At 38.7% G+C, this 22,304-nt stretch overlaps 1 protein-coding gene across 2 annotated transcripts in view; it reads left to right on the top strand.

Annotated features, from left to right (window-relative positions):
• DCDC1 (doublecortin domain containing 1) overlaps window positions 1-22,304 on the top strand; it is a 479,157-nt gene that overhangs the window by 400,742 nt on the left and 56,111 nt on the right. For both annotated transcript variants that reach the window (XM_042906361.1, XM_042906360.1), the window contains 5 exons: window positions 354-535; window positions 4,524-4,622; window positions 8,914-9,013; window positions 11,133-11,268; window positions 14,109-14,268. In XM_042906361.1, the coding sequence (XP_042762295.1) occupies window positions 354-535; window positions 4,524-4,622; window positions 8,914-9,013; window positions 11,133-11,268; window positions 14,109-14,268 (677 nt within the window). The remainder of the gene's footprint in view (window positions 1-353; window positions 536-4,523; window positions 4,623-8,913; window positions 9,014-11,132; window positions 11,269-14,108; window positions 14,269-22,304) is intronic.

Raw genomic sequence — 22,304 nt, 5'->3', positions numbered from 1 at the left:
AACCACTTTTCGCACATTCTTCACATCGATTAAAGATACTTCACACACAAGCAAAAAGCATCCAGTTAATTCAGTTTTATCTTTTGAGAATGATGTTTCTCCGAGAAGAACTAAGTCTTCTATGCTGTAACACAACACAGGTTGTACACACATTTTTAAACGGCTCATCTTAAAATTTTTCCTCTTTAATTAAGTAAAACATCACTTGGAATTGTCTGAAACATCTTAGGTGGCCAAAACATTTTCTGATGAATGAACAAAAAAATTAAAGGTATAAGTTGTGTGTTTAAATTTTTTTTATATCTAGAAATGACTCTTCTTATTATCACATTCTTTGTCATTTTTTTCTGAAGGAGTTTGATTGGCCAATAGAAGGATTGCTGATTCCAAACAGTCCTCCCATGAAGAAATCCATCTGTAAGACCCCAGGGCCACCTGTCCCTGTGAGGCTGAGAGTTTTGCGGAATGGAGACAAGAATAAAAACAGAGCCATTGTTCTAACCAGTCCAGATGTCTCACCTGGACGGAAAATTCTGTAAGAACAACTTATTCATACTTCTTGTTTCTAATTTCTACAAATTTTTGTCTTCATTGTGTATGCTTTTCTGAGAGAATTCTGTGTTTGCTTGTTTGTTTATTTATAAAAAGCAATCTGGGTCGTATCTTTTTATTATTTCGTATACATTTATAAATAAAGATTTAACTTTTACAGACATTAATTTTTAAAGCAGTTTTTAAAAATATTTATTTTTGTGTGTGAGAGAGAGAGAAAGAGAGAGAGAATGAGTGGGGGAGGGGCAGAGAGAGAAGGGAACAGAGGATCTGAGGCTGGCCCTGCCCTGGACAACAAAGAGCCCATAAGGGGCTTGAACTCATGAACTGTGAGATCATGACTTGAGCTGAAGTCAGATGCTCAACCAACTGAGCCATACAGGCGCCCCATGTTTATTTTTAAAAAGGGTTCTCATGTTGATATTTGGAGATGAAAATAGAGACTAAGAATTAGTTAAAATTTGTTGGGAATTTAACCCTACTGATTTAGGCTAAGCACAGGAGAAAAGAATCAGAAATGAGTAATCCTGATCAAAAAAAGTTGTAGAATCAATGTCCATTTTGAATTAGCACTTTTGTTTTATTAATGTATCTCAAAATAACTGAGTTCATAAATGGCTTCTTAAACAGAATTGTGTAATTCCTTTTTAAATTATTGTACATTATTATTTACATTAAGATTTCTGGCATATTTAACATACAAATACAGTTCTCAAAATATAGCTTCATATAATTTATATCTCTGCCTTAGAATACCATTTTAAAAGCTTATCATCCTAGAAAAACATTGATCTGCAATTTAGCTTATGTTAAAAGATTGGAATAAAATCTCATACAGCCAATATTTCTCCAACATTGGAGAAAAATCACCTGCTGTATTTTCATTATGTTTTATGACAAAAGAAATCTCAGACCAGTGCAAAGCTGCGATGTAAAGAATGAGTTAAATACATTGTTTCTCATATTATTAGCAGTGATTTTACCTCTTGACCTTTCTTTTGAGATGTTTAGAATATTTGAGGCTGCTGATAATCATTTAATATTACTTCCTTCACATTGATTAAATATACTTCATACACCGCTGAACAATGAGTAACATTCAGTTCGGCTGTCCACTGAACTGCCTGTAAAGATGATAAAGTAAAAAATTAATCTTCAAAGTAAAGTCAAGCCTGAAATTGAAATCTTTGACGCATACACTTCATAATTAGCTCATTCAGCTAGATGTAAAATGTGAGGGTAATGCCCTTAAAGTAGTATATGACTTTTTTTTAAACATCCAAAGTTAACAAATAATTTTTGTCCCTTCTTGCATTTATCTTTCTACACTATATCCTTCAGTGTGGCTCAAGACTATATACAGATTTTATCTTTTCACATTAATGTTTTAAAATGAGTAGTTCAATCAGGTAATCCAAACATAATTTGAGAGATTTGTTAATGTGGGCTATTCCAGTGAAAGTATATGAAACCCTCTGTTATATTCATGGAACAGCATGCCCTAATTAATCAAGTATTCACTCTGTTCACTGCATAAATTAATTATTCCCAAATAATTAAAATACACTGGCATACACTTGACACTAACACTCTGCTAAACACACATTAATTTTTCTTGGTCGACTCAGAAAGTTTTCTACAGGATCCTCAATAGCCTTGTTTGCCCTCAGAGCTGTATGTAAGTACTGGTTAACAAAAGGTTCAAATGGAAAGAGTTTGGGCTAACCTTAAGGGGCAGATGCATTGCCCAGCTCCAGAGGGCGCTTTTCACATTGTATTCTATATAAATGGCAACCCAGAGTTGTGCAAAGTAGAAGTCCTGCTGTGCTACTTTTAATACATCCAAGCTAAGTATTTTTTCCTTCAGAAGAAATAAATGCTAGTGACCTATAGGGGTTCATTACTTACATTCACTTGAAAGGAAAGCTGGTTGGGCTGTTTAGTGTCTACACACAAAATCAAGCTAGCACGATGAATACAGATTCCTTTTAACCAAATCCTATCCTAGTAGCGTGCTGTCCTTTAGTTACTTAATAAATCATTCTAGACAGTTTTGAGAGGAATTTGTTGTTGCTAGTTCCTTCATTTACAAAGCCAAAGGAAGGTCAAATATCATTTGTTTATTACTGAGTCCGTCATTATTCTTGATGAGTAACAAGATCTTGTCAATTCATCTTGAATAGTGGCTGTCAAACTCACATAAATTAAAACCATTATGATTTCAAGGTGAATTTCATCTCTCAGAATAGTAAGTTAAACAAGGAAAATTTTATAGTGTTTTTTTAAGGAATTGTAAGAAGAAAGGCTCAATGTGAAGCTATGTAATAAACTTTATATTTTTAATTTTTTTTATATTTTATGTATTTTTGGTAGAGAGAGACAGAGCACAAGTGGGGGAGGGGCAGAGAGAGAAGGAGACACAGAATCGGAAGCAGGCTCCAGGCTCCAAGCTGTCAGCACAGAGCCCGACGTGGGGCTCGAACTCACAAACTGCAAGATCGTGACCTGAGCCAAAGTCAGTCGCTCAACCGACTGAGCCACCCAGGCACCCCTATAAACTTTATATTTTTAGATAATTTTAATGAGTAAATTGTTAGTAAGTTATGATCCCTGGACTCATTCAAGCACCTTCATACAGTGTTTAAGGGTCTTTATGATTTGTTCCTGTGTATTATTTTTCTAGCTCTGTCTGTTATCAACACTCTCTCCAATTCCCACTCTTAAATCCCTGCCACTCCCTAACACCTTCCATCTGCTTTAAAATTATAAAGGTCTTCTGGGAATGAGTTTGGATTTCATTTCTAGACGTTGACCCTAAACTTGACACTTCCCTTCCCACCCCTTAATTAGTTGTAGCTTGTGTCTCTACATTCTCCATTGCTTTGATCACTGTGGGCTTCTCCCCAACATAGCTCCTACCACTCTGTGTTGTGGTTATCTGCTTATGTTTCTACCCATGAGACAGAGAACAGGGACAATGTGTTCTTCATCCATATATGTGCTTTCTGCTATGGTCGGGTCATGGGACAGCATGTTCTTGTCAATCAAATATTAAGCCATTTTATTCACCACATGATACAAGGCCCACAATAGGCCCTAAATTAGTGCTTATTGAATTCATTCATTTATTCATTCAGTCATCTATCTTTTTATTTATTATTAATTATATTTGATTACCATTTTTTTGTGAATGAATGAATAACTATATTTGACCATATTTCTTTCATTTAATATTATATAGAGATTCTAAAACTATACCAGATAGTTTTCTAACTTAAAAATTTGAATAGTTATATATTAACAATTAAGCATTTTTTTTCTATGATCATTATTATTCGCTTTCCAGTTTAAAAATTTTTAGGTTTGGATTGATAACATAAATAATATATGAATAAATATATGAGTATGAACAATATAGAAATAAAACATCATAGTCAAATGAATATGCTCTGTACATTTTATTTAAAATTAATAAATTCACATCTCAGAATGTTCAGCATTATTAGAAGAGGATTAAAATACTGAAAATTCATTTTCTTACATAAATTGCTCATAGTATAAATTTTTATGAAGCTTAATCCTTAATTGCAATAGATTTTTTTAAGTTTATTAATTCTGAGAGAGAGAAAGAGCAAGTGTGAGGTGGGGGAGGGACAGAGAGAGAGAGAGGGAGAGAGAGAATCCCAAGCAAGCTCCTCACTGACAGTGCCTAGCTTGATGCAGGGCTCAATCTCACCAACTGTGACATTATGACCTGAGCCAAGATCAAGAGTTGGATGCTTACTGACTGAGCCACCCAGGTGGCCCTTTAATTGCAATAGTTTTTGAAATCCCATTTTTTAAGAAGGCATATGATTTTAGGACGAATTATGATAAATTAAAACCTAATGATGTTTTCACATATTTAAAGATGAAATGTAATTGACAATGTATACTGACATATCAGTCAAATCTTGGATCATTTGTTTCAGAAATGTTGACACTGAAAGGAAAAAGAATGTGAAAAACTACAATACTAAATATCCTGTAACAGAAACAATCCAGACTGAATTTCACCAACTTTTGGAGAGGTAAATACTTACTATCCTAATGCAAAGGTATTTTCCATTCCAATGCCTGAATAGTTACGTAAAACACATAACACAAAATACATATGTTATCTGTATAAGAAAGCTCTTGTTAACATAATGATTCTGGAGTTTTTAATCTGTGAGATATATAAACTATGTGAGTTTATGATACTAGTGTTAGTTAATAAATTTTTGCTCCAAATTTCAAGGTCTGGCAATTTCCTTCCCTAGCTTCTCAACTACCAATTCTGTAAATATAGATTAGTCCCACTTAAAAAAAAAATCACAGTTGTACAGCACTTTTGTTTGGTTTCTATTTGTTTGAATTGAGGTTAGTCATTATCTACTTTAAAACAGCTTTTAATTGTCATCAATCCATATCGTATTTGTGAAATGCATTGTAACTTTTCTTTTGATGAATACTTTCCTACCAAAACAAGAGTTACTTCATAGAATTCGATAACTGTTTAAAGGCAGAACACCAGGTATAAACATTTTTAAAAATATGTCTTTTTTTTTTTTTAGTTTATTTATCTATTTATTTTGAGAGAGAGAGCACATGTGTGCACCGGGGATAGGCAGAGAGAGAGGGAGAGAGAGAATCCCAAGCAGGTTCTGCACTGACAGTGCCGAGTGTGGGGCTAAACTCATGAACTGTGAGATCACAACCTGAGCCAAAATCAAGAGTTGGACGCTTAACTGACTGAGCCACCAGGCGCCCCAAAATATGTCTTGTTGAATATGAGGGGGAGGTCTTACAGAATGCAAGGAAGATTATGCTGTTTTTTTCTTTAATAATTCACTACAGATAGTTTTGATGATCACTTCTTGTTGGTGGTAGTTCTTCCATCTCTAAGTTCTTCCATCTCAAAGGCAGATCTAGTAGTATGACAATCTACTAAATCTACTAACATAGATTGTTTTTGTTGATACTTAAAGTTGCAGGTAACATGGAGTACTGAAAAGACTACTGGGTTGAGAGTCAAGGGGATTGATTTTAACCCCAGGTTTGCCAGTAACTAACTGGAAAACTTCAGCAAAGCACTCCCCTTCTCGGAGTCCCATTTTCCTCCTTGTTAAACAGGATTGATTGAAGAGCTAAAAGGAAAGCATTAAAGAATTTGATTCTTTTCAGTATCTGTTATGTTCATGTCATGTACATCAACCGCCATTAGATATTCTGGTGGAAATTAAAAAAAGGGAAGGGAAAGACATTCCTTGCTCTCAGAAAACTCCTAACTTGTTGGGAAGACAGTTTGCTTAGTGAAACAGTAAAAAAAAACCACACGGGGCAGCATTTAATTGTGCAGAAGTGGAAATGATCAAGGGATCATTTTATACATGACCAGGAAGGGGAAAGAACCTGGGAGGGGCAGCTCTTCGGTGGAAGGCCACATGGAGAGGAGAGAAAAAGAGAAAGATACAAAAATATGGAGATAAGAAGCAAGAAGATAAAGAAAAGAAGAAAGCATGTATCCATAGCTTCTGTGGGTTTTGTTACTGTTTTGAAATAACCGGAAGGGTGTGGTGGGGCTCCTGGGATGGGTGTCCAGGCGAGCTATTGGAGGAAGTCTCCACTATTGCAGATCTGTAGCCATCTGCAGACCCTGGAGACACAGTTGCTCCCTCCCACCCCTGCCCTCCTCTCCCAGGGCATCCTGTGTTGTAGTGAAATACAGCCCTCATGGAGCCAGCTCCACTTACTGCTCCTCTCTCGACTCAGTCCTGAGAAAGCACAGAGATAAGACTCTGCTTTTCTGGACTCCCTGTAAATCTGAATAGGCCATGTGGTTGCCAGTCCTAACTCCTGGTGTGTAAGTCAGAGGACCTTGGTTCTAGGACCTTTGCCTCCACATGACAGAGAAACCCTGGGCCACTTGCGAGCATCCAGCCTCAGTCTCCCCATTCTTTAGATCTAGTGTGGCATTATTCTATGATGATGGCCTCTCAGGAGGCCGTACAATGTTGTGAACGACTCAGATGTAGGTCGGAATTTCAGCTCTCCTCCTTGCTAGCTATGCAACCTTGGGCAAGGCAGTTCACCTTCAGGCTCAGTTTCCTCATCAGTGAAATGGGCCTCTCAGAAATGGTGTAAGAATTAGGTGAGAGTAGACATGAAATGCTTGCAGTCCTTGATCCATTTGAATAATGTGTTGCTGACATTTTATGTGCCAGGTGCTTTACCGGATATCCACACATTTAATCTGTAAAACATCACTGTGAGATGAGTACTGCCATATCTGTCTTTTACTGATGGGGCAAATGAGGCTCAGAGAAATTAAGTGACTTCTTTGAAGTTAACATAGCCACTATAGGAGGGCTGGGATTTGAACCCAGGCGATGTGACTCCAGAGTCCACACTCCTTATTAGGCACTTAACAGCCAATTCTTTTCTTCTCTCTCCATTTATGTAGGCTGGCATGTGACTTAGAGGAATTAAATACAGAGGAAACAGCTTATCCCAGTCCTCTCTAACCCACCTACATGGGCCAATTAAATTCAGCACTATTAAAACCAGGGTTTCAAAAAAGGAAGGGAGATTTACCAACCACCCATCCCTTCTATTCTCCCACTCATTGTCCTAAAACAGGATATTACCATAGTCCAAATGTTCTCCAGGAAAATGTGAGTGGGATCAGATACGATAATGGTAACTCTTCTTAGGTTATGCTATAACTGCCTGGACCCACAAAGATATCCATTTAGGGAAAGTAAAAGAAATCGGGTCGAGTCTTTGGGCAGCAAAGAAAGAATCAGACACATCTTGTGGCTGGGGGCTCAATCTTCCTACAGTCCTCTCCCACTCCCTCCCCAGCAACTCCTGTGGATGAGAAATGTGGCCAAGCCAGTCCATCAGCTTCCGGAGCTGTGACACGAGGTGTATTTCCTTCCAAGACCTCTCAGAGAAATGGAGTGCCTAATTATCTGCTCAATTGCTTTATCCCATCTGAGGATATAAAATTGAGAAATATTCTTCATACAGCTCAGCCTTCCTGATGAGCACAAAGTCACTTCTAATTCACTTACTATAGATAGTGCATTCTAATATAAAATATATGTAGCAAGAATCTTTTATACTTAATTGTTGCAAAGGCAGGATCACCTCAACAGTTTTCTCAATAGCCCCATCATATTCCTTAAACTCTCCCTCCTCTTCCCACAATTCCACCTCCTTACAGCTATTCTGAACTGGCTGGGTAATTTCCAGCCTCTCGTGCCTTCAGTCCATCTTCCACCTTTCTGACAGTTAACTTTCAAAAGAGCAGATCTGATAACACCACATTTCTTTTCTCCTATCTGAATGACTTCCTGCTGTTCATGGGATAGAGTACAAATTAATTAGTCTGGTATCTTAAGTGCTTTCTGTGTGTTCCTGTCTTCTTTTCCAGCTACATCTGGCTCCTGCTCCTGTCTATATACTCAAGTCCAGTCATACGAAACTTCTCAAAGTCCTAACCCTTCTTGACAAACTCCTATTCACCTGTCAAAGACCAACCCAAAGGTCACTTCCTTAGATACAGGTTCCCTGGAGGAATTCATTGTGTTGTTTTTCCTGGGTTCTCACAGCACCCTGGCCAGGTGCCTGTGACAGCACCCAGCCCTTTGTATTATACTTCAGTTGCTGACCTGTCTCTCCCCTGACTAGATAGGGAGCTCCTCAGGAAACGGGAAAACATGCATTCATTTTGACAGTCATAGGGCAGGTCAAATGCTTGTTTGGGGCCTAGGAGGTAGAAATCACTGTTTTAATGTTTAACCAGGCTAAAAGTCCCTCTTTGAAAGGGCGTTAAAGGGCTATAGAGATCACTTCTAATGGAGGGAGATGAGGAACTGCTTGGTGATGGATATGACTCTGGGGAAAGAATATAACTTCAGTAGAGAAAGCAAGGAAAGTGTTTTAGGTAGAAGGAAGAGCATGAGAAAAACAAAGACACAGATAGAAAGTATGGGGCATATTGAAGAATGGAGAATCAGGAATAATATGCCTGCTTATTTGTTGATCGTGCCCAGCAGTGTGCTAAGCACTTCTCAAAATCAACCCTTAATCTTCACTAAAACCCTGGAAGATAAGAAATGTAGGCTTAGAGAGGTTAAATAATTTGCCTAAGTCCCCCAGCTTGTATAAGGAGAAGGAGACTCCAAGAGCCTGATGGGCTGCAGGGCCTACCTCTTGACTGTCTCACAGGTCTGCAGCACGAGTAGTTGTTAAAGACTTGATTTCTCATATTTTCTCTCTTCTTTGCTGGAAGCCTTCTGTATACAAGATGATTTTTTGTGTCTCTTACTACAGGTGCACTGAAATTTTAAATTTACCCTCTGCAGCTCGGAGATTGTTCAATGAAAAGGGAAAGGAAATCTTTGCCCTAAAAGACCTCCGAAGGGACGAATTGGTAAGGACATGAATGTGAAACTGGAAATGTTACTCTACCCATACAACTAAAAGACAAATGTTTCAAAATGTAAGACTTCAGACATGTACCACTTCCCCCCTTATTTTCTCTCAGAATTGTCCTCACCCAGCAACCCTCACAAAGTAACACTGATCACTAGCTGTTGAGAGCTTACCATTAGGCATTATCCTCAGGGCTTTCTGAAAATGAGCTCATTTAATGCCCATCACAGCCCTGTGAGGTGGATGCCCTCACCACCCATTTTATAAATGAAGGTGGAGGCGGGGAGAAGACCAGATTATTAACCACTTGTAATTTCTGTCTTCTACTCTGAAGGAGATCCTCTCCTCTTTTTGAGACCTTCCAAATGTAGTTGTTTAGTGATTTCTTACTAAGTGATAATTTCACTTTTTCAGAAAAAAAAAATTGTATCTAGTGTTTCACATGCCCTATTTGGGTGGCTGGAGAAGGCTAAGAAGAAGGACTTTAGCAGCCCACTGTTATGGGATGGAAGTTGGGGTATCAGTTCGAAAAGAAAACCTGCCTGACTGATGCCTGAAATTCTTTGAGCAGAGAACCAAGCTCACACCGTATTATCAGAAGTTAACTCAGGCTCTGAATGCAAAGACCTCTTGAGAGAATCTTTTTTTTTTTTAATGTTTATTTATTTTTGAGAGAGACAGAGTGGGGGGAGGGGAGGGGCAGAGAGAGTTGGGGACAGAGGATCCAAAGCAGGCTCTGCACTGACAGCAGGAAGCCCAATGCCAGGCTCGAACTCACGAAATGAAACTAGAGATCATGACTTGAGCCACTTAACCGACTGAGCCACCCAGGTGTCACCCCCTTCCCCTCCGCCACCCCTTGAGGGAGTCTTAAACTGAAGTACCAGTGACCAATATCAGAAGCAGCATGACAGAGGGGAAAGTCCGTGTCCTTGGAGTCTGGTAGATAGATCTCTTTTGAATTCCACTTCTCTCACTTCCAAGGTTTTAGTTTGTTGGTTTTCCTCTCCTTTGCTGCTGTGTTTATTCATTGTGTTATTGCAGAAAGAATTAGGTGAATTGCATTAGACCATATGATACAAAAAGATAAAGGGAAGGGAAGGAAAAGTCTCTGAGGCCACTGAGGTGAAGGGAGGTAGGATGAAGTTGGGAGTGACTGTTATAAGATCCTGTATATTTGCTAGAAACAAACCTGTCACTGAGCAGCCAACATAGAGATGGAAACGTCAACAGTTACCTGATCAAGTGTGTACAGAGGAGAAAAGGAAGGCTGTTGTTCAAAAAGAAGTCTTCGAGAAAGTTGTCCCTGGGTCGTCATGCAGAGAATGTGTATAATCACCAGTGTGGGACCATGGAAGTGGCAGCACTGAGTGTCATTTTTCTTCTTAACTGAATGTTCTGCATATATCACCCTGTTTTTTCTTACTTCAAAGAAATATGAATTCATTTAAGACAGACATAGAAGCAACATGAAGAACAGGTATGATCTGTAATCTGAGCATCTAGAAATAACCACATTAACATATGACAGGTTCATCCATACCAGTCAGTCATTGTCAAACTTTTTCTGTAAAAGGTTAGTTTATAAATATTTATAGACCATATGGTCTCTATCGAAACATCACCCCTTGCCACTGTATGCACAAAAGCAGTCACAGCATGTACATGAATGGGCCTAACTGTGTTCTAATAAAACTCTATTTACAAAAACAGGCAGCAGGCCAGATTTGGGCTTCAGCCCTAGTTTACAAACCCCTGATCCCTCCCTCCCTCCCTGTGTCCCTCCTTTCCTTTCTTTCTTCTTTCCTTCCTTCCTTTAACAAATTATTTATATAACTTTATTTTGAAAAATTACAGAGTTACAGGAAGTTGCAAAGATAGTATGGAGAAGTACTTTTTTTTTCCTTAGTATAAAACCCTTGAGATCTTTCAAAGTCGTTAGGTTTATCGATAGTTTTGCCTTTTTATCACGGAGTATTTGTCAATGGTGTCACAGTTTGCTTAACCATTTGCCGATTATAGGACATTGTGTTTGTACTTTGGGCAGATTTGGGCGATTACAAATAATCCTGCTGTGAAGAGTTGTACATGGGATCAGAGACTCATTTCTTTGCTAGGTATATGTTTCATGTGGAGAACATTGGATCAATCCTGATGTGTCCGTTGCTCAGCAAAAGAAGCAAATCTTCCTGAGGAACTTAGCATCAGATATTTCTAAAATTCAAACTTTCTGCAGCATACATAAGATAGAGGGTAAGCATTGGGATTATTTACCATAAAAGATATTGCCAAAATTAAATACTTGATTCTGCCTTTTTTAAATCCGTGCTTGTTTAAATAGGTCATATTTCACCTCTATATCCTGCTGTTTAGCTCTTTAAACTAATGTATGTATTTAACAGGATTGCATATTTTCATTCACACTACACAGTGATGTGCAAAGAAAGTGTAATTTATTTCATCTTTAACAAATTCAGTCTTCCAGGGGTGCCTGGGTGACTCAGTCGGTTGAGCGTCCGACTTCGGCTCAGGTGATGATCTCCTGGTTTGTGAGTTTGAGCCCCACATTGGGCTCTGTGCTGACAGCTCAGAGCCTGGAGCCTGCTTCGGATTCTGTGTCTCCCTCTCTGCCCCTCTCCCACTCACACTCTGTCTCTGTCGGTCTCTCAAAAATTAATAAATGTTAACAAAATTAAAAAAAAAAAAGAAAAGTAAAACGAATTTAGTCTTCTTTGTTTTCCATTAAGGAAAACATAAAATGTCCGATCAGGTTTAAATTTTGGCCCATCCACTAAATTGTCCCTTTAGGGAGAGCTTTCATATTTCCCATTCCCCAGAGTCTCCCTCAGTTCCTCTCTCAGATAGAAGGGAAGAACTTGGGGGACAGGGTGTCTTGCTTTCTGGGTCTTGCTGGCTGATATTCATGGCTGGGTGACCATGTTCCATTCCTTTGGCCCCGACAATGCTTTGGATGGGAGGTGCTTCCTGCCTGACCCAGCCTTTCTGCTCTCTCTGGCCCTCTGAAGCCTGGCTGTGTCTGAGTGGTCATCTCTGAAATCTTTATTACAAGACCCCTTCACCCCTCCTTGGCAACTACTTCTGGAAACCTTCCCAGCATGACTGTCGGCACATCTTGGGTCATGGCCACACCCCTCAGAAACCAGATCCAGGTTGATACAACTGTACCTCAGATTGGAGTGGTGAAGGCAACTTGAGAGGTGACTCATCACAGTGTTCTCAACAATGAACAGTGTCCTCAGTGTTTCCTTGGTGTAGCGTAGATACCTGAAGTGAAGCCTGTAGGGGGAATCATGATACCCAGTGCGTTTTTCTGCTTTCCTCTGTCTTCTGTCTTAAATTCCCTCAGGCCCAGAAATGGTAGGTTTTCTCCAAGTCAACCTTGATGTTAAAGCTTTGATATGCTCAGTGGGAGCTAACAGTGTTTAGAAAAAACCTAAATCATGACAGTGTCATCCTGATTGACATGGCCTTTGTCTTATGGCAACATGCTGTACTTGAGTGTCACACTATCTTTGTACTTTTGCTTTCCTTTTGTAACATTTCTTATCAACTTATGGTCCTCCTCCTTCCCTTAAGGCTACCCCAGGAACTAGGACAAAGGTTCTATGTATAGAACGACAAAAGAGAAAAATCACTAATATAATTTAAAACATTTCCCTGTTACATATATTGAATACTGTACAGTAAGTTTTGCCTGCAGCTTTCAAGGCTTTGGGGACTTCCACTGAGGAATTTAGGATCCTAGAGAATGATCTAGAGATATGTATGTAAATAATATGCCCATTTGAAAGGCTAGAATTTACAATAACTAACTAAATAACTAAATAACATTTTTTTGGAAAGACCTATTTTTTTAGTACTTTTTTTTCCTTAGGCACTTTTTAAATCGAAAGTTAATTGATATATGGTGTTGTATTTGTTTCAAGTATATAATATAGTGATTTGATATTTGTATACATTATGAAATGGTCACTGCAATAAATCTAGTTACCATTTGTCACCATACAAAGTTGTTACAATATTATTGATGATATTCCCTATGCTGTACATTACATCCCCATGTCTTCTTTATAACTGGAAGATTATACCTCTTAATCCCCTTTATCTATTTCATCCACCCTTCTACCCTTCTGACAATTACCAGTTTGTTCTCTGTATCTTGAGTCTGTTTCAGTTTTGCTTTGTTTATTTTTTTAGATTCTACACATGTCTTTCTCTCTCTACCTTATTTTATGTAGCATTATACTCTGGAGGTACATCCATGTTGATGCAAATGGCAAGAGCTCATTTTCTATGGCTGCATAATATTCCTTTGTGTGTGTACGCACATGCACTTTTTATCCATTCGTCTTCCCATGGACATTTAGATTGTTTCCATATCTTGGCTATTGTAAATACTGCTATGATCTACATAGGGGTACATATGTCTTTTCAAATTAGTGTTTTCATTTTCTTTGGATAAATACCTAGAAGTGGAATTGCTAGACCATACAGTAGTTCTGTTTTTAACAGAGGAACCTCCATACTGTTTTCCGTAGTGGGTGCCCCAAAAGTACATCCCCACCAAGAGTGCACAAAGGCTGCCTTTTCTCAACATCTTTGCCAACATTTGTTATTTTTTTGTCTTTTTGATAATAGACATTCTGACAGATGTGAGCTGATATCTCAGTGGGGTTTTGATTTGCATTTCCCTGATGTTTAGTGATGCTGAGCATCTTTTCATGTGTAGGTTGGCCATCTGTATGTCTTCTCTGGAAGAATGTCTATTCGGGTCCTCTGCCCATTTTTTAATCAGATTTTTCAGGTATTGGATTTTATGAGTTCTTTGTATATTTTGGATATAAACCTCTATTTTTAGTACTTTTGACTGACAATATCTTGAGAGGAAGGAATCTACAAAAATGAAGTGAAATCCAATTTATTAAAGAACAACTATTAATTACAGTTAGAATGTGTTCTCTTAGGCCAAATAGTTGAAAATTGTCTGCATTTTTATTTTAACGTGTGTTTTCAAATTCCTGGTGTTCTGCGATCATAACTAATGTCCTTGCAATTTGCATGTTTCTGCTCAGCTCTTGTTTTAGAAGTGCAAAGTGACATTGTGTCTGGAGCCAAGCTTGCTGTGCATAAACCTGTAGCAATTTTTGGAGAAGAAAAGCAAATTATGGGACCAAAGGAAAAGCCAATGGAAAAAAATGCTTTAACAATGGAAAATGCTTCCAGTGAAATTCTGTAAGTAATCAGTGTGGCCAGAAAAGCTACCTGTTTCCTATTTGAACTCAGCTCATTAGCTCAATAACAGCACAGAGCCCATGCGGGGAACCCACACCGAGTTTGTGAAATGTATGTCAGGTGAAGAGCTAGTAAATATTTAATTAGTTTTCTGTCCAAAAGATAGAGCTGGAGCTTCCATGTTCAGCCATCACAAGGATCTACTTTCAGCTATTTTGTTATTATATTACAGTTTTTAAAAGACTAGAATTTTGGAATTGCCAATTATTTGAGGAATTCATCATGTTTTGTCTACATAAACGTTGATTCCAGGAACAATTAAATTAATATAGATTCAAGCTGGATTCATGTTAATATACAGTTGTCATCCTGGGTCACTGAAGTAGTTTTCTGATTGGTCTCTATCTCCATTTTCTCCTCCTTCCAGTTCACCTCAAAGTTCCACCCACAGACAGTTAATCTTTCTAAAACCTAATCCTTTTTATACAGTTCTTCAGTGGCTACGCACTGCAGATAGAAAAAATACTTAGTCTCTAATCAAGCCCTTCTGACCTGAATCCAGGCCTGTCATTGACCCTCATTTGCACCCCCAGGCCCACCTCCACTCCACACTTGTTTCTTCCTGACACATTAACTAAGCCCCAGCTCAGCAACTACAAGCTGTCGCTGAACGTGGCACATTCCATTTATGCACTATTGTACGCCTCTGAGCCACTTGTTTCTCTCCACCTGAAGTGCCTTGACCTGCCTGGTATTCATCTGTGGAATGGTTCTTCATCATTGAAAACAATCATGGTAATGACTGCACACAGCAATGTGCCTATCAGTCCCCACCACCACACGCCCCTCCCCAACAACCACCAGTCTGGGAAATCCATGAGGGCAAAAACTCTTGTCACACATGCTGTGTGAAGACCAGGATAGCTGCCTTTAATCATTTACTGAATAAATGAAGGAATGATTGAGTGAGTTTCCAAATTCTAAAGCCATATATGGCTAGTCAATTACCATTGTGATAATAGTGAATATTAATTTATATATCATTGCTACAAACTATTTTAAAAGACTGCTTCTACCCCTCAATTATAAGGATATAAACTCAAATATAAGGACATTTTAGGAAACAAACCCCTCATTGTTGAATGATTCATCTGGTCTCATGTCCTGACACTAACAAAGGCATCAGAAGGCCTTTTTCAGAGAGAGATGATTTGACCTACATGGTATATTCCTCAATGGCTAGAATTTCTTAAGAATGTATCATCTAGCCTCTGAATTATTAGACTGCACATGGGAAAAAAGTACACAGAAGGTAAGAAAAAAGAAAGAACATTTCTGAGAGCAAAGATCTACATTGTTCTAACTTATAGATTTCATCAGGTCCTGGAGTCCTTGAGGTAGAAGTGATTGAGTCCACTCAGAACATAAGTCAGGAATCTCTTGCACCTTCCAGATAGGCTCTTTTGATCACATCTTTTCTTGAATACTCATAGTAACAGGGACATCACTAGTTTGTAAGGCAGACCATTCTAATGTTGAAATTTAGAATATCTCCATCCTATGATTTCATTTTTTTCTCTGTCCATACCATTCCTCTCTACTTAAAAGTCCTTAAGAACACAATTCATATGGGATACTGGGAAGATGGCAGTGAAGGAGGACGCTGGGCTCACCGCGCGTCCTGCTGATCACTTAGATTCCACCTACACCTGCCTAAATAACCCAGAAAACCGCCAGAAGACTAGCAGAACGGAGTCTCTGGAGCCAAGCGCAGACGAGAGGCCCATGGAAGAGGAGGAGGAAGAGAGAGGGAAAGGTGCTGAAGGTGTACTTGAAGAAATAATAGCTGAGAACTTCCCGGATCTGGGGAAGGAAAAAGGCATTGAAATCCAAGAGGCACAGAGAACTCCCTTCAGACCTAACTTGAATTGATCTTCTGCATGACATATCATAGTGAAACTGGCAAAATACAAGGATAAAGAGAAAATTCTGAAAGCAGCTAGAGATAAACGTGCTCTAACATATAAAGGGAGACCTATAAGACTCATGACTGATCTCTCTACTGAAACTTGGCAGGCCAGAAAGGAAGGGCAGGAGATCTTCAATGTGATAAACAGAAAAAACATGCAGCCGAGAATCCTTTATCCAGCAAGTCTGTCATTTAGAACAGAAGGAGAGATAAAGGTCTTCCCAAACAAACAAAAACTGAAGGAATTTGTCACCACGAAACCAGCCCTACAAGAGATCCTAAGGGGGATCCTGTGAGACAAAGTACCAGAGACATCGCTACAAGCATGAAACCTACGGACATCACAGCGACTCTAAACCCATATCTTTCTATAATAACACTGAATGTAAGTGGACTAAATGAGCCAACCAAAAGACATAGGGTATCAGAATGGATAAAAAAAACAAGACCCATCTATTTGCTGTCTACAAGAGACTCATTTTAGACCTGAGGACACCTTCAGATTGATAGTGAGGTGATGGAGAACTATTTATCATGCCACTGGAAGTCAAAAGAAAGCTGGAGTAGCCATACTTATATCAGACAAACTAGAATTTAAATTAAAGGCTGTAACAAGAGATGAAGAAGGGCATTATATAATAATCACAGGGTCTATCCATCAGGAAGAGCTAACAATTATAAATGCCTATGTGCCGAAGACAGGAGCCCCCAAATATATAAAACAATTACAAACATAAGCAACCTTATTGATAAGAATGTGGTAATTGCAGGGGACTTTAACACTCCACTTACAGAAATGGATAGATCATCTAGACACACGGTCAATAAAGAAACAAGGGCCCTGAATGATACACTGGATCAGATGGACTTGACAGATATATTTAGAACTCTGCATCCCAAAGCAACAGAATATACTTTCTTCTCGAGTGCACATGGAACATTCTCCAAGATAGATCATATACTGGGTCACAAAACAGCCCTTCATAAATATACAAGAATTGAAATCATACCATGCATACATTCAGACCACAATGCTATGAAGCTTGAAATCAACCACAGGAAAAAGTCTGGAAAACCTCCAAAAGCATGGAGGTTAAAGAACACCCTACTAAAGAATGAATGGGTCAACCAGCCAATTAGAGAATAAATTTAAAAATATATGGAAACAAACGAAAATGAAAATACAACAATCCAAACGCTTTGGGATGCAGCGAAGGCAGTCCTGAGAGGAAATACATTGCAATCCAGGCCTATCTCAAGAAACAAGAAAAATCCCAAAATACAAAATCTAACAGCACACCTAAAGGAAATAGAAGCAGAACAGCAAAGACAGCCTAAATCCAGCAGAAGAGAAATAATAAAGATCAGAGCAGAAATAAACAATATAGAATCTAAAAAAACTGTAGAGCAGATCAACGAAACCAAGAGTTGGTTTTTTGAAAAAATAAACAAAATTGATAAACCTCTAGCCAGGCTTCTCAAAAAGAAAAGGGAGATGACCCAAATAGATAAAATCATGAATGAAAATGGAATTATTGGGGCACCTGGGTGGCTCAGTTGGTTGAGCGTCAGACTTCAGCTCAGGTCATGATCTCACGGTTTGTGAGTTCGAGCCCCGCGTCGGGCTCTCTGCTGACAGCTCAGAGCCTGGACCCTGCTTCAGATTCTGTGTCTCCCTCTCTCTCTGCCCCTTCCCTGTTCATACTCTGTCTCTCTCTGTCTCTCAAAAATGAATAAACGTTAAATAAAATTAAAAAAAAAACAAGAAAATGGAATTATTACAACCAATCCCTCAGAGATACAAGCAATTATCAGGGAATACTATGAAAAATTATATGCCAACAAACTGGACAACCTGGAAGAAATGGACAAATTCCTAAACACCCACACACTTCCAAAACTCAATCAGGAGGAAATAGAAAGCTTGAACAGACTCATAACCAGTGAAGAAATTGAATCAGTCATCAAAAATCTCCCAACAAATAAGAGTCCAGGACCAGTTGCATTCTTATACACTAATAATGAAGCAACAGAAAGACAAATAAAGAAACTGATCCCATTCACAATTGCACCAAGAAGCATAAAATACCTAGGAATAAATCTAACTGAAGATGTAAAAGATCTGTATGCTGAAAACTATAAAAAGCTTATGAAGGAAATTGAAGAAGATATAAAGAAATGGAAAAACATTCCGTGCTCATGGATTGGAAGAATAAATATTGTCAAAATGTCAATACTACCCAAAGCTATCTACACGTTCAATGCAATCCCAATCAAAATTGCACCACCATTCTTCTCGAAAGTAGAACAAGCAATCCAAAAATTCATATGGAACCACAAAAGGCCCCGCATAGCCAAAGTAATTTTGAAGAAGAAGACCAAAGCAGGAGGCATCACAATCCCAGACTTTAGCCTCTACTACAAAGCTGTAATCATCAAGACAGCATGGTATTGGCACAAAAACAGACACATAGACCAATGGAATAGAATAGAAACCCCAGAACTAGACCCACAAACATATGGCCAACTAATCTTTGAAAAAGCAGAAAAGAATATCCAATGGAAAAAAGACAGTCTCTTTAACAAATGGTGCTGGGAGAACTGGACAGCAACATGCAGAAGATTGAAACTAGACCACTTTCTCACACCATTCACAAAAATAAACTCAAAATGGATAAAGGACCTGAATGTGAGACAGGAAACCATCAAAACCCTAGAGGAGAAAACAGGAAAAGACCTCTCTGACCTCAGCCGTAGCAATTTCTTACTTGACACATCCCCAAAGGCAAGGGAATTAAAAGCAAAAATGAACTACTGGCTAGTATCCAAAATCTATAAAGAACTCACCAAACTCCACACCCGAAAAACAAATAACCCAGTGAAGAAATGGGCAGAAAACATGAATAGACACTTCTCTAAAGAAGAGATCCAGATGGCCAACAGGCACATGAAAAGATGCTCAACGTCGCTCCTCATCAGGGAAATACAAATCAAAACCACTCTCAGATATCACCTCATGCCAGTCAGAGTGGCCAAAATGAACCAATCAGGAGACTATCGATGCTGGAGAGGATGTGGAGAAATGGGAACCCTCTTGCACTGTTGGTGGGAATGCAAATTGGTGCAGCCACTCTGGAAAACAGTGTGGAGGTTCCTCAGAAAATTAAAAATAAACCTACCCTATGACCCAGCAATAGCACTGCTAGGAATTTACCCAAGGGATGCAGGAGTACTGATGCATAAGGGCACTTGTACCCCAATGTTTATAGCAGCACTCTCAACAATAGCCAAATTATGGAAAGAGCCTAAATGTCCATCAACTGATGAACGGATAAAGAAATTGTGGTTTATATACACAATGGAGTACTACGTGGCAATGAGAAAGAATGAAATATGGCCCTTTGTAGCAACATGGATGGAACTGGAGAGTGTTATGCTAAATGAAATAAGCCATACAGAGAAAGACAGATACCAGATGTTTTCACTCTTATGTGGATCCGGAGAAACTTAACAGAAACCCATGGGGGAGGGGAAGGAAAAAAAAAAGAGGTTAGAGTGGAAGAGAGCCAAAGCATAAGAGACTCTTAAAAACTGAGAACAAACTGAGGGTTGATGGGGGGTGGGAGGGAGGGGAGGGTGGGTGATGGGTATTGAGGAGGGCACCTTTTGGGATGAGCACTGGGTGTTGTATGGAAACCAATTTGACAATAAACTTCATATATTGAAAATAAAATAAAATAATAAAATAAAATAAAATAAAATAAAATAAAATAAAATAAAATAAAATAAAATATTCAAAGTTCTCTGTCATCAGCCTACTGGGTTATCTCTTTTCCGGGCTAACTTTCACTAGTTCTTTGAACCACTTCTGATGACTCAATCCTAAATCACCTTACATTAGACAGTCACTTAAGATTTCCCCAGACTTCTTTAGATATGTTTGTTTGGAAGTTTTACATATTCGAGAGGTGGGATGATTTAAGGAGGGGCATCCATAAAGCAAGAGGCTAAACAGATCTAGAAGGAACCCTTTTTTAAAAAAAATTTTTTCAATATTTATTTTTGAGAGAGAGAGAGAGCACGAGCAGGAGAGGGGCAGAGAGAAAGGGAGACACAGAATCTGAAACAGGCTCCAGGCTCTGTACTGTCAGCAGAGAGCCCAAGAAGGGGCCCAAATCACGAACCTTGAGATCATGACCTGAGCTGAAGTCAGACTCTTAACCGACCGAGCTACCCTGCACAAGGAAGGAACCCATTTGATAGCTAGGTTCTGTGTAAAGATTTCTGGTAATAAATATAAGCAAAATGGAAAAGAACTCTGGGAGTACTCACTTCAGCTTTGCTGCTTTGTGGAAGAAAGGGCCTTTTTAGCATGGAACTCAGGGAAAACTTTCTCATTTCCTTACTGAATTATAGGCAGTCCCTGCCCACTTTAAGAGCCTCTTCACATAGGACCTTTCCCACTCACTGCACACCTATGACCCAGTGTCCTTCTGTTCCTCAAATGAACCAAACATATTCAGAACCTTCCCATTTATTCTTTTCTCTGCCCATAAATGCTCTCTCTCCCTAGATCCTCACCTGGCTGGCTTCTTCTCATTTTCCAGGTCTCAACTCAAACATCATCTCTCAGAGGAGTCTGTTCTGACTACCTTGCTAAAGTAGGCCCCCCTCCCCACCAGCTAATTTCTATCACAATATCTTGTTTTATTCCACTTATGGCACTTGTATTATTTAGTTATTCATTTACTTGTGTATTATCTCTCTTCTGCCCACTGGAATGTAAGTTCTATGAATCTTGAGAATTTACCTGTTTTGTTCATCACTGTATCCCCAACACTTATAATTCTGTGCCTATCATATAGTAGATGTTCAAGAAATATCAGTTAAAGGAATGAGTTGACTAACTATGGAATGATTAGTCGTGTATGAGTCATATAAGTCATTAAATGAATGAGTAGACAAATGAATTAATAAAGGAAGGTATATTTAGAAAGGTCTGTTCTAAATTGTCTATTGTCTTGACTGTTCTTCATTTGCCTGGAAGCCAAAGGTCATACAAAGATAAATTCCAAGTTAGGAAATTAAACATCTGGATAGGGGGAGGAATCTTGTTTACACCTTGATAAATATGTTAAAACTAAGAATGACATTTCTGTTTTTTGTTTTCCTCAAAGAAATAGTCAGTGGGAAAGCTGTGTTTTTTATTTTTAACACAAGATGGCACTGTTGTTTTTTTAACTGTTAGTAAGACTTTTGACTTGAGAAGCTGTATGTGCTGCAGCTCTGAATGAGACAGCTGTTACCCACCAATTTCATAGCCACATGTAATACTTTTGTTACATTTGGAAAGTGTATGGTCTGCTCTGCTAACACAGGAATTGACCCCAAAGATTTTGGTAATTTGATATCGCTTGCAGCTATATCAAAAACCACAAGCGCCTTGGCACTCACAGCCTCCCTGCATCCCCTAGCTTTATTTACATACATGCATATTTGCTGCTTTGCGCATATATTTAACCCGCCTTGGACCCAGCAGTCCTCATATTGTGTCGTGATCCCATGGAAGCAAATGTACCTTAAACAGTGCCCCAGAACTTGATATATATGGATCCGGATGGTGGCTATGCCCCTGCTCACACCTTCGTCTTAATAAAAAGCCAGAAGGCTGACTGACTCAGTTATCCAAGCTCTGACTATTTAAGTGTTTTAGTACATTATTCTTTATCAAAAACTGGCACGAACATGCCCATGCTCTTGGAGCCTCTCTAGGTTTGAGAGGAAAAGTTAAGTTAATTAAGATTTCTTAACACTGTCTAATGAGTAAACTTTATGAAATGCAGTAATCTAGGCTGTTCTGTTCCAGACAGAATTATGACCCACTTATGGAGCAGGCAGAAGGAATCTCATTACACATTCATTATAAATTTCTTAAACTACCGAGTAGCCTTAATCTCGCAATTTTTGAAATATAATACATGGCCCCCTTTTTCCCAAATAAATATGGTAAAGATGAGTGCTATTTATTATGTAATGGAGGAATTTTATTTGTAGGCTCATATTAAAA

Source organism: Panthera leo, chromosome D1 (genome assembly GCF_018350215.1).
Source record: "Panthera leo isolate Ple1 chromosome D1, P.leo_Ple1_pat1.1, whole genome shotgun sequence".
Classification (NCBI taxonomy): Eukaryota; Metazoa; Chordata; class Mammalia; order Carnivora; family Felidae; genus Panthera; species Panthera leo.
This window is presented reverse-complemented; position numbering and strand designations above follow the sequence as displayed.